Source organism: Saccostrea cucullata, unplaced genomic scaffold (genome assembly GCF_032062105.1).
Source record: "Saccostrea cucullata isolate Sc308-1 unplaced genomic scaffold, CSIRO_AGI_Scuc_v1 ctg7, whole genome shotgun sequence".
Lineage (NCBI taxonomy): Eukaryota > Metazoa > Mollusca > Bivalvia > Ostreida > Ostreidae > Saccostrea > Saccostrea cuccullata.
The window spans coordinates 626388-640129 of record NW_026935080.1 but is presented as its reverse complement, the minus strand read 5'-3'; the positions used below and the strand labels follow the sequence as shown (position 1 = coordinate 640129).

General features: G+C 32.4%; 1 protein-coding gene across 1 annotated transcript; it reads left to right on the top strand.

Annotated features, from left to right (window-relative positions):
• The first annotated feature begins 498 nt into the window (after positions 1-498).
• On the top strand, positions 499-6505 carry LOC134241843 (turripeptide Ici9.1-like). Its single transcript, XM_062723868.1, has 3 exons — positions 499-630; positions 5965-6085; positions 6354-6505. The coding sequence occupies exons 1-3, from the start codon at positions 582-584 to the stop codon at positions 6412-6414; spliced, it is 231 nt and encodes a 76-aa protein (XP_062579852.1). The 5' UTR covers positions 499-581; the 3' UTR covers positions 6415-6505.
• Positions 6506-13742: the final 7237 nt, after the last annotated feature.

Below are 13742 nucleotides of genomic sequence, written 5' to 3'. Positions count from 1 at the left end.
ACAATGATATTACATAACAACAACAATAGTGGAGTCCCTTATCACTGCATTGTTATGACTCATTCCCCTGACCCATTTTGTCAATATTATTTTAGTCAACAATTATTGATCAATTGGCCTGAAACATACAAGGAGAAAATGAAAATGTCACCACAGACAATATAATTGCTGTCCGTTATAATAATTCTTTCTAAGCCTTATCAAATATTTAGGTCAGTATGACACAATAACTGACAGGTGTGCACATCCAGGTATCACACTGTAGAAAATATTTAAAGAATGCGTCACAAAGTTGTCGCTACATAGCTATGCTTTAAAAATAAACGACATACGCTTTACATGATACGGTTTAGCATGGTTTAAATTTATTACTTTACAAATAAATCTTCTCATTCCATCAAGGATAGGTTGGGGAGGGGCCCTATAAATAGATACACGGGCAATAATGGCAGGTGCAGGTGCCCGTCTACCTTACTGTACTACGCTATCTCACCAGACTGATCTCGTTAGATGTTACCTTGCTTTTAACTTCCACTAATCCACCATCTCCACGAAGCGAAGACTTGGATCCCTTCGACATCATGGAATCGGCCCTGTTCGGGGCTGGTCAACTCATTGAAGTTTATTTTGGTAGGTATCAAATCCTTGCGTAGGCCACTATTGATGACGTCAAATTTTTGGTAGGAAAATCTCAAAGAAAAAGCACAATGTATATCGCAGATCTGACCCGCTTTGTCGGTCTAAAATTAAAAGAATATAAATCACTAGACACTTTAATTGGAAAAAAGACCACTAACAAGGAAAATTAGGGAATATTAATTAATATGAAGAAATATTTCCTGTTTCTCGATAAAATCTAAACGGACACACTCAACTTCCGGATTGCGATTTTGTACTTTTTTTTTTTTTTGGAGAAAGTAGAATTATTTTATTTTCTTTTTATATTTTTATAATTTTATTTATTTTGTATCTGAAACAACTTTCACATTTTTTCTAAAGTAAATGTTTTGTTTTTTTTTTTTTTTTGTTTTTTTTTTTTTTTTACAAATGTTAAAATTTAAAAAAATTAAAAATAAAAAAAAACAAAAAAAAAAAAACAAAAAAAAAACATTTACTTTAGAAAAAATGTGAAATTTGTTCCAGATTATGGAATGCCATATACGACAGCCAACTGCTTACTGCCAAATGCTGACTGCTTACTGCCAACTGTCAGCTGCTTACTGCCAACTGCCACGCATATTTGAATAAATTTTATTTTTATATTGATATTTATGTAAATTTAAAAAAAAAGGCGCGGATCTATAAGACATTTTTTCCAAGAGATTCACTCTGGTAAAAAAAAAAATCCAACCCAGAAATTTCTTGACAAGAAAAAAAATACATGAAGTCCTTTCCTAAATGTGAAAATTTATTTCGACCGGAGGGAGGGGGTTCTAATGCGTCATACCTTCATGTGTATGACATTTTTCATACCAACTTAACACAAATCCACATTTTCGGTTGGGGAGGGGGGTCTAAGGTACCTTTTAGCTGATTTATTTTATACATTAAAGAACTTTTAGTTGGTTTAGTTTGTGTATTAAAGAACTTTACAAATTTCAGAGGGGTGTTCCGGACCCCTCTCTCTAGATCTATGCGTGTAAAACATATTTTATTTGTACAAACAAAGAGATATAAATGTTCAGTGGAGGGTCCAAGGTCAGTTATACTGGTAGTTCGTTTATAGTTTATTTAACGTATGACTGTACAAATTTTAAATGCCCCCCCCCCCCCGATCTATTAGAATATAATGGAAAACGGAAATTTATTTTCAAAACATCTTTCTCTGCGAAACGACAAACGACAAATCTTTTTTATTATTATTATTCTCTTTTGAAAGGTTTTGTTGTCTCCGGGGGAGGGGGGGGGGGGTCTTTAAAGATTAAAAGCTGAAAATAGTCATTTTATTACCTATTTCAAATAGGAAAACAAATTAAAAAAACAAACAATGTACTTTATCAACCGCATATATTGAATATTACATAAGATAAAACATATTGGTCATTTTATTCAATTTAATTTTACCAGGGTGGCCCCCTTGGAAAAAAGAATGTCTTGGATCCGTGCCATTTTCGTGAAAATTCATATAAATATTAATACAAATATAAAATTTATTCAGATATGTGTGGCAGTTGGCAGTAAGCAGCTGACAGTTGGCAATAAGCAGTCAGCAGTTGGCAGTAAGCAGTTGGCTGTCGTATATGGCATTCCATCCAGATACATAATAAATAAAATTAAAAAGATATAAAAAGAAAATAAAATAATTCCTACTTTCTCCAAAAAAAAAAAGTACAAAATCATTTAGCCAGGAGTACAATATTCACCGATCCCGAAGGACGAGATTAATATTGTACTTCGAAGGTGGCTTAATCATTAGAATTGACTGAAAAAACAATAATTGTTTAAAATTACTCGGTTTTTTTACCATCTTACTTGTTAATACATTCGCTGAAGTCCCAATTTTTTCCAAATGCAATGAGAAAAGCAGGGTTAAAGGATCGTAACCAGTCATAATTATAGATAATTTGGAATTTTTGAAATTTACTTTAATTGCTTAAAAAAAAGTACCAATTTCTTTTATAAAATAGGATCGATTTTGAAAGGAGGGTTCATCATCAGGGGTAAAAATGACAGTTAAAAAGAATTTTTGAGAAGCCCCTGACTCTCCCCAACACACACCATCCCCATCCCAAATTAAACGTACCCTCATGTCATATGTTCCGGACCTGATGTTACATCACGGAAGACAGTGCGAAATACATGTATGTCAAAAAATAAAATAAAATGAAAGGTATAATTAAGGAATCACTGTCTAGTTAATATAGTATGCCAGGGCATCAACTATAGTGGGAAACATCGGATAATTTGAATTTTGCATTATCCCATGTTTCCCACTATCGTAGCTGCAGATCTGTAGCTCTCCGAAAAAAAATATTGATAGACCGGAGAGCTACAGTGCCACCCATTGAAAAAACTGTATATTTATTGCGCACAAAAAAGTGCGCTCGGTTCTTGATTAATTCTTCAAAATTCTTACCAAAATTGAAAATAAGGAAAGATTTTTAAAAAATTTCTTTATCTTCTATCAAGTACTCTCGTAGTTGACATCCGAACGAAGCATATTGGACCGAATTATCTTCGAAACCAAAATGGCAGTATAAATAAGCGAAATGTTCGATGATTACAATATCAGGGTCAGGAGGACTATTAAAAACAATTATGAGGAATGTTTGGTTGTGGAAACAGCGAAAGAATATGTTAGGAACACACGGTTAGTAATATTTTGAGATTACAGTTTTAAAAACATGGAGAAATAAATCGAGAACCGAGCGCACTTTTTTGTGCGCAATAAATATACAGTTTTTTCAATGGGTGGCACTGTAGCTCTCCGGTCTATCAATATATTTTTTCGGAGAGCTACAGATCTGCAGCTACCACTATCGTTGATGTCCCTGGCATACTATACTAACTAGACAGTGATTTCTTATATTTCCATTTCATTGTAAAATAAAATTGTAGATTTATATTTTTTAAATGTTGACATAGATTTAAGTTATACGAGGACTCCCATGCCAATTTTAATAGTCCTCGATCGCCCAACACGTCAAACACAAAGGCAACCGCACGAGATTTACATGCATATTTGGCCTCGTTAGCGTCGGACACAGAGACAGATGCGCACGAGATTTGCATGCAAATTAGGCCTCCTTAGCTTCTGACCTATCGACCTGCCTATTTAACATTCCAGTAGAATTATCAAGAAATCAACTCTGTTAACTTTCAAAGAGTTATCAGAGAGAAACAATTTAGAAATGGAAATATTAAATAAGATATAACACACACACACACACACACACCCACACACACACACACACACACACAAATTGTCCACAAATCCTCAAACATTCTACGAATCTGATAAACTAATCAATAATTTGACATATGTTCAACTGTACATGTAACTTTAGAAATGGAAATGCGCAAAATAACGTGCGAAATATTCCACCTGTGGTGTAACAAGCTTTATTGCAGTGACTTCGCGTGATAAACGGAAAACTTACGAACTTCATAGACAGTCATGAAAACAATCAGTTTAGTGTTAATAAGTCTTCTTTTCTTCCATGCTTGTGAGTATCCTTATTTACTAAAGGAAATTTTGACTTTTTCATATATAAATGTTTTCTATTTTTTTCACTTATATTTAATATATAACGCATAACCTATGGCAAGTCAAACGTTGCAATATTCGATCTTTTCCATTTGTATTGTAAATTTTTCCATTTGTATTGTATAATTTTTATTTGTATTCTATAATCTTCCATTTGAATTGTATATTTTTTCATTTGTATTGTATAATTTTTCATTGCATTGAACATAGAATTATAGAATACAAATGGAAAATTATACAATGCAAATAAAAATTATACAATACAAATGAAAAATTATACAATACAAATGGAAAATTATAGAATACAAATAAAAATTATACAATACAAATGGAAAATTTTACAATACAAATGGAAAAGATCGAATATTGCAACGTTTGACCTGCCATACATTACCAAAGAAACTGAAAATTGTTGAAAGTCTAGTCCTTTAGCTCAATTTAACCCAGATGACAAAACTTGAAGTAGGTTCCAGCTTCTTTTAGTACAATTTTTATGTCCCGTAATCGAAGATTCGGGGGTATATATTTTGCCCTATTCTTCTAGCTGTCTGTCTGTTTGTCCACGAAAATTTAACCTTGGCCACAACTTTAACCTTTGAGTGCGTGGGGCTATCCCAACAATTTTGACTTTGACCTTTGAGTAAGACTTGCATTAGAAAAACTCCATACCTTGACATAAGCTGTCATACGGGGACATTAGTGTTTCACAAACACACCCCTTTTTTCAGACACTACTACAAATTCCTCATTTGCCTTCTAATAAAAAGAGATATCTCTCTAATACTCTCTATTTAAGAGATATCTCTTTCTTATAATATCTCTTTAACAAAACTCTTTAAGTTGAGAGATATCTCTTATTTTTAAGAGATATCTCTCTAAAATGAGAGATATCTCTGTAATTTTCAGATGAAATTTATTTTCCGAATAAATAGTAAAAGGGCTTGCCATACATTTGCCTTTAATACTTTAATACATTTGCCTATAATACAACAAAACTGGGGGGGGGGGCAACCGTCCTTTTAATGAGAATTTCCAATAATAGAAAATGACGTAAAATGTTAAGTTAAAAAAAAATGGGCGGGGTTGACCCCCTCCTTCTCCGTTGCTATGTGCCTGATTCAACTATATCTACATCCGACTTGAATGGACGACGTCCACTCAGGTGAAAATATCATTTTTATGCACCTTGGGGATATGAAATTTTAAAATATATTCAATTCCTCTAAACTAGGGGTAAAACATTGGTTGTTTTGTGTGAAATTCGTTCGTTGTAGAATTTTATTGCTCTGTGCCACAAAATGTCAACATTAACATTTCAGTTAAGAGGGCCATTTCAGATAAAGAAATGGTCACGATCCAAGGTCATCTTGCACGAGAGAAAATGAAATCGAATATGGCGTCTTATTGGATCACTGTTTAAAAAAGAAATGTAACAGTATATGTTTTAGTGTTTTTATACATTACCAAAAATAAAACATTCAACACCATTCTGAATTGAAAATTAGCCAGTAGGTATCGTAGATACCACCATTGGATAAAACATGTTGTTATTCATTTGGCGTTGAGATACTAATAATTCATTTGCGTCAGTGCAGACAACGTGATTTTCTACATTATATAAAGATACAGAAAACACATTTTTATATGTGAGATCAAATATTTTCCATTGATTAAATAAAGTGAAAGCCTAAACAATATGCATCATGATCCATGAAAGGTAGAATGTTTTTCCTTTAAATCATGACGACACTTTGTAGACTGTGCGGAACGGGCGTCGTCCAACTGCCTAATGGCTTGTCCAATGATCTGGATGCCCCTCTGTGGATCAGACGGACACACCTACAGCAACCAGTGTGAACTCACAGTCCAGAATTGTCTGTAAGTTATTGTGTAAACACAAAAAAATCATCAAGTTAATTAAAGAAAATGGAAATATGACGCTAACTTGCAGTTAAAGGAACGAGGGAGAGAGGGGGAGGGAAAGAGAGAGAAAGAGAGAACAATAGCGTATTTTTGATCACTTTAACAACAAAATTAGAAAAAGGTTTAAATAGTAATGTATAAGTTCATTTACTGTTTATCATTCAGATTTATTTAGACTTTATAAAAAATTATCCAACTTTGTTTTCTTTTTTGTCTTTTTTAGCCAAAAATCAAACGTATTGAAAATCCACGAGGGGCCGTGTGACCTGAATACTCTCGGGTAAAAAGCATCACAAGATTGATGTAATGTTCATAGTATTTGATGTACACCATAAAGAAAATCATCAAATTAAAATAAACTGTTGTCGAATTTTTTTAACTATTATTATTTATACCTTCACCCTCTTGACTTTGACCTTTGAATTTGATCCAAATTTGCAAGAATTTACCCAACTTTAACATTGGCCATAACTTTTTTAACAATTGGTGCTAGGGCCTTCTTATATCACATAAGTATTCTTTGTGACAAGACGTTTCCTTGACAATCTGATTAAAATAAGATTTTTGTTTCGCTCGGACATTCTGATGGTCGCATAATGATTGAAAACAAGAACATTTATAACTACTTTTTTATCTTGTCGTTAGTAACAATTTCAAAGGCAAAATATTACTTTTACATTTCTGAAACCACACATAGCCTCTATCTTGTATGCCACGTTTTTTGGTTAAATAAATGTGTGATAAGAAATTTAAAATAACAATTAAGTCATATGAACTAAGTCAAAACATTTAAAAAGTAAGTCAATGTCCCTCCAGGGCTTCCGTATTTCCGTTTACATTTTTAAAAAGTAATATTAGAATACCCGATGTACGAGGGTTGTTCGAAAAGTTCGTGGACAACTGTCATATCTTTTTTATTTGACGTCATATGCTATTTACATTCGGTAGAAATATTTAACAATAAATTCAAATGATATGTATTATTTTTTTTTTTCAAAATATTACGATTTATTCAAAACTTATCCAGATTTTAAAAATGCAAAAATCGGATCGCGGAGCAGGTCAAAATTTAGTCGGTTACAGACCATACACTAAATAATGTCTGTAGTCATATTCTCCATAAAATGGAGCTAAAACGGAAAACAACCTAAATATTCAAATTAAGAATTGTTACATGTAATCGATTCGTATACCAAATTATGGTTTTATATTTTGCTTCGTTGAAATGAAATTAACTTGAGAAGATAGGTAGTCCTTTTTGCAAAGGGCAAAACAATGACGTTTTAGAACGTCACGGAAAATCAGATAACGATGAAATTTTGTGTTTTCTCAGAAAAAATCCTGAATAAACTCTAAAAAGATTGAAGAAAATATGTCTCAAGCGAGTTGTGCATATGTGTACAAATAGTACAGGCAGTTTTTGAGTGACAGAGACTCTGTATCAGATGAGAATGATCTGTGAAGAAATGGTTTTACCAAAAAAATCTTAACAAAACTTTTAAAAGTTGAAACGTAAAGGAAAGACATAGGCGCTTCAGAGTTTCTTATCCTGTGAAAGCAGAGTTAAGTAAAAAAAAAAAAGGAAATTAAAACCTTAATAAAGGATATTATACAACGAGATCAATTCATAAAAAATAAATGTCAAGTATTGGAAAAAGAATTTAATGAATGGACATTGGAATATACTGTGTGAAATGTGTAGGGATAGTATCTATTAGAAATTCTCCACGCTATGTTTTGACGTTACATTGTCGTTAAGTGTGCTCCGCGGGTACAAAGCATGTTGATTTTAAAATGAAATAAATTGATTTCTGTTCAATCGAATGGAATGAAACTTCACACATCGACAAAACAAATATTTTTACATATTAAAATGGGCTTATTTTAAATTTCCTTTGAGCAATGTAACCAAGATTGACATCGTCCACGAACTTTTCGAACAACCCTCGTATATATCTATTAAGACGTCATAATCAACGCATACGTAACAATACCTCATTATTGGCGCATTGTCAGGAAAGATTTCCTAATAAACTGAGATTTTACAGCAAAATCATCATGGATGTCGGCCAACCAAACTGTCTAAACGTGAGTACCATTTATTAATATTGGGAGAGTTTTGTACAAGTGATGCCATTTGTTATGTTTGTCTTTATGTGATTTAACTATCTCTGCATCCAAAAGTTAATGATAGATACTAGACAGCAACACATAATGTACATAAATCGTTGTTTTAACATTACTCAGATAAAAGGTACACATATATGATCTAAAGCTTGAGATTTCTGACTGGAGATTACCTCGAAAAAAAGATAATCCAAGTGGAAATATATCATATTGTAAATTTTGACTAGATGGTGGTCAAATTTACCCGCACCTAGAAAATAAAAAAATCAAAATTTTAACCTTCGCTATGTAGCTATATATGGAGGCATCAGTGTTTTAAAATCACATTTTGTTTTGCAGTGTAACACTTTCAGTGTCAGTCGTAATATATTAGACTCGAACGGTTGTCCCACAAAAAGAAAAACGGCCTGCCTATAGCTATTCACTCAATTTTTAAATCTGTTTCGGCTGTAAGAAATACATTTTATTTATTATTTATAAACGGTATTATATGATATGAGTTGCTAACTACATGTTCATTACTCGAAGTTCAACGATTATGAGCAACATCACTGCTCTTCTTTTTGAGCATGAAAATATGTATTGTCACCTTCACCGCAGATCGAAAAAGTTTTCAGTGGGAACATACTTGTAATTCTTAAAGGTGCATAGAAAGAGATTTGAAGTTAATATTTTCTCAAATTTTCTGCATAATATTACGACTCATATTGCAATAGCATTTCACAAGAAAATATAATTAAAATCTTATTTCATCTCGAAGTTATTGAAACTCCGAATTTCTGGTCGGGTTTGATTGACATGTCCTTGCATTTTCACAAATTATAATTTTATTCTCAATACTTATAAAAAGCGGCAATTTTGTTGTTTATTAATGAAAAATATTGAAACTATAATCTAGAAAATTTAGAGTGAAAGTGTTCGAAAGGAAAACCCGCATATATATATTGTCAGTGGTGTGTTCAGACTAATGAGACTTTAACAACTGAACACACTCGGTGAATCGTAAACATTAACAAAAACAGGACTCGTGCCCTGTTTACAAAACCAGTTTATGTTTCACGGGTATATTCAATTTGTTAAACTCTGAAAAGAACACTGAGCACGACTGACGATATTAGTGAGGGAGTTTTGCTTTCGAACCAAGGAGGTCATGATTTGAACAAACTTTAATCTTCTATTATTTTTACACTTTTTCCTAAAGAGAGTCATTTCCTGTAATTAAATTCATATACATAACTTTGAGCGCCTATCATGCACCCAACTCTCATCACGATATCATGTTTTGAACAAACGTAATGATTTTACTGTTCTGAACAAGATGTTTGAAAGATGTTTCCTTTATATTTCTTGCATTATTTTGATCCCCCGTTGTGGTGCCGCCCTCCCCAGGGGTCATGATTTGAATAAACTTGATCTTGATCTTTTTAAAAAAGAAGATCCTTCTGTGATGTCTAACTACAGACCAGTGTCATTGTTGAGTTGTGTTGGGAAAATCATGGAAAGAGTTGTGTTTGAATATATTTATAATTATTTTCATGACAATAATCTTTTTTATAAATACCAGGCTGGTTTTTTACCTGGGCATTCAACAGTATACCAGCTGATAGAAACATATGATAATATTGTTAAAGCTATTGAAGATGGAAAATTTTGCTGTATGATTTTTTGTGATCTATCAAAAGCATTTGATCGTGTTTGGCACAAAGGTCTTTTATTTAAGCTTAAGACATATGGGATTACTGGTAGTTTGTATAAATGGCTTGAGAATTATCTGAATTGTCGGTACCAAAGGGTGATGCATCGTAACTTATTATCAACACCCAAACCCTTATATGCTGGTGTTCCCCAGGGCTCAGTTTTACGACCACTTTTGTTCTTAATTTATGTTAACGATGTTGCTGATAATATGGTTACTTTTTGTAGATTATTTGCTGATGATAATTCTTTGCAGCATTCGTCTCATAACATGAAAAGAATTGAAAGAGACTTAAACAAAGATTTAAATGCTCTGGAACTATGGTCTAAAAAATGGTTATTGAAATTTAATCCCTCTAAAACTAAAGTAATAAAGTTTAGCATAAAGAAAAATATAGAATATCCTAAGCTTCTTTTTCAACAATGTGAACTAGACTTCATTACTGAACACAAACACCTCGGAGTACTATTTTCACACGATGCCAGTTGGTCACCACATATTGATAATATACTGTCTATTGCCTACAAAAAATTGTCTCTTTTGAAAAAATTAAAATTTAAAGTAAATCGAAAAACACTCTCACTCATGTATACATCATTCATACGACCGCAACTTGAATACGCTTCAGTGGTGTGGGGTAGCTGTCAACAGGGTGATAGTGATAGGTTAGAAAAACTTCAACTTTATGCAGCTAGAATTGTAACAGGGTTAACAACTATAGCCTCCAAAGATTGACTTTATTTTGAAACGGGATGGGAACCGCTTAGTTGTAGAAGACAAGAAGCTAGATTAAAAACAATGTTCAAACTCCATAATAATTTAGTGCCAGAATACTTAATGGACATACTTCCAAATATGCGCTGTAACACATCCATCTACTCGACAAGAAATTCTCAAAATTATGATATTCCAAAGTGTCGATTACAAACTTATAAGTCTACGTTTATTCCTACTGTAGTTAACGAATGGAACTCCATTCCACTCGAAACTCGAAATTTACAGTCAATGTCGAAATTCAAATCTAAAATTAGTAATAAAGAATCTAGATCTGCTCCACCTTTTTACTCTGATTACGGTAACAGAAGACTAAATGTTCTTCAAACCAGACTACGACATAATTGTGTATTAAATAACGACCTTTATAGATGCAATTTAATATCAAGTCCCATGTGCACGTGCGGTAAAGCTGAGGACACATATCATTATTTTTTTGTATGTCCAAAGTATGCGAACGCCAGAAATGAATTTTTACATAATTTTTTACAATTTGATCAAATCCACATACTAGATACACATGTCTTATTATGGGGGGTTGATTCACTGAATGCTGCAGAGAATGAACGTCTCTTTTCTTTTGTTCAAACATTTATTAAGCATTCTGGTAGATTTCCTTGTTAAATACTGTACCAATATTAATATATGAATTTGTTCAACTTTTTATATATTTATACATATATGCAAAATGCATCAATTTGTTTACTTTTGCAAATACTGAATACTTTATATAGCATGTTTAACTGTGACAATATAAATGTGTAATTTATATGTATAGGGAGATGGCGTTATAAGTTTTCAGAACTTGTGCTCAATCCCTTTGTAATTATATTACAATAAAATATGTTCAAATCAAACTTGATCTACATTATATAATTAAAAGCAACTTTCACATTATAAGTTTTATCTCCTCTGGTGTACCAATTATTGAGAGTAAAAGATTTTTAAGATATCCGATCCATAACAGCCTCAGATTCAATGAATCTTAATGCACAACAGATGTATATTGGCTAAATACTCAGTATATGGAGACATAATCTTCATGTTTTAGTCTCAGTATGTAAGAGGGGAATGTGCCCTAATTTTTTACTTGACCCGTCCTTGCAGAGTTATCCCCTTTTGCTTTTAATCAATAAAATTCATTTCAAAAAATTCTATCCGGTGAAAAATTATTTTTGATCGTTCATCTATTCTTAATGATTATATACATTTTTCCATCATAGAATTTTTTAAAATTCATAGCATTTAAATTTTTATTTTTTAAAAAAAATGCTTGTTCCCATAGACCTAAATGCATTCTCAATTACTTAATTACTGCTCGGGTAATACAATTTTTAAAAAATTCTCCTGGTAAATCCTTTTCTACTCTAAACTGCTTTGAATTAGTTTCAGAGTATTTAATACAGAGTGGATATTTAAGGTTAGAAAATTATGTGGTTTAATGGATCGGATACCTTAAAATGCATGGAATTCAATAATTATGTTAATATTCCCCCTTGAGGGCAGATGAGTTTAACACCTTCCCCTCCCCCAAAACATATCAAGGACGTTTGTTTCTAGAATTGAGCTAATTACAACATTTATTATACTATGTGCATTATATCTTGTTTTAAATAACAGGACTTTGTTCGTTATGACGAAGAAAAGGGAAAAAAACACACAGAAAGATAAGGGATGATCTAAGACGCAAAATTGTCCAAGCTCTGATGGTGAGTAAGAATTGATAGGATAAGAAAGAGAATAGTTTAAAGTGTTTTCATATTTCAAATGTTTTTTTTTTACCCGTTACAAGACCTTTCCAAATAAACTGTGATTGTTGACCCCATGATCTTGAAGTTTGACCTACATTAAAAAATGAACATCAATTTCAAACGTGAACATAAGAACATGATTACTCAGATTGAAGAAAAAACACTTATGGTTGTTAAAACAGCATTCTGGCATCTTTAATTTTTTTTCTTTCAAAAGGACAGTCTAGTTTAAAATGCTTTGGGTTCAACTAAACTGTTCAATAAAATATGTTTGAATCTAAAAATTTCCTTTTTTTCTGTAAGTTAGGGTGTAGATCTCCAAACTACATGTTATAAATTTTGAAAGCACAGTAATTTCCTTAGCATCTCTTGGATCAGGCAAAGGCGTCCCGAATATGCAACGAGTGCTTGTGGTCCTTTGTATAGAGTATTCCTTTTTTTCAGGATGAACCATCCCCTTTCGTTGCTCTGATGTCAGAGTCTTGGTATTATTTTGACAAAAAGACACAGGTACCTTCTTAGTAGTATTTAGTGAAGCAATACTTTATATTAATATATAAACTGCTTAAAAAAGAATTTGTCTACTCAATACTCAAACTGTATACTATAAATATCATTTATCCATTAAATCCGAAATAAAATAAAACACGATATCTGTAGATATAATATTAGATTCAGTGCGAATATAGAAAAAAGTAAAGGAGAGAAAAAACACAAGGTTTTTCTTCCGATCTATTTTAAAAAAAAAGATTTTTTTTCAGACAGCGGCAGCAATTATTCTGCAGGCATCCTGCAGAAAGTGTCAGGCCGAACAAAAATTCCAAGAAATGAAGACATCTGCCATTAAACTTCAATCTTTTATACGACATTGTCTAGTCCAGAAGAGGTACATTAAAATCAAGAAGTCGGTGTTTATTATACAAAGACAATATAGAGCTTACGTTGAAATGAAACAGGCACGAGAGAAATACCTTATTCTTAGGGTAGCTGTCATTACACTTCAAGCTTGCTTTAGGTATCACTTAATACGTCAAGAATATAGACAGAAGAAAGCAGCCATTGTCAAATTACAGTCAGGTACCAGAAAGATCCTCTGCCAGAGCAGATATGGAAAACTGAAACATACTGTGATAGGACTTTAAAGAAAATTTCGACAAAAGTTGTGTGCAGCAAAAGTTAGAAAGGAATTCTTAATTGCCAAGGACGCAGCCATCAAAATTCAAGCATCGTCATATAGAATGCATCGTCAGCAGCTAAACTACAA

Excerpts from the sequence above, each read along its gene's own strand:
- LOC134241843 (XM_062723868.1), top strand. The coding sequence starts at position 582 with ATGGAATCGGCCCTGTTCGGGGCTGGTCAACTCATTGAAGTTTATTTT. Across the intron at positions 631-5,964 it reads ACTCATTGAAGTTTATTTTG|ACTGTGCGGAACGGGCGTCG; the intron begins GTAGGTATCAAA and ends GACACTTTGTAG. Across the intron at positions 6,086-6,353 it reads CTCACAGTCCAGAATTGTCT|CCAAAAATCAAACGTATTGA; the intron begins GTAAGTTATTGT and ends TGTCTTTTTTAG.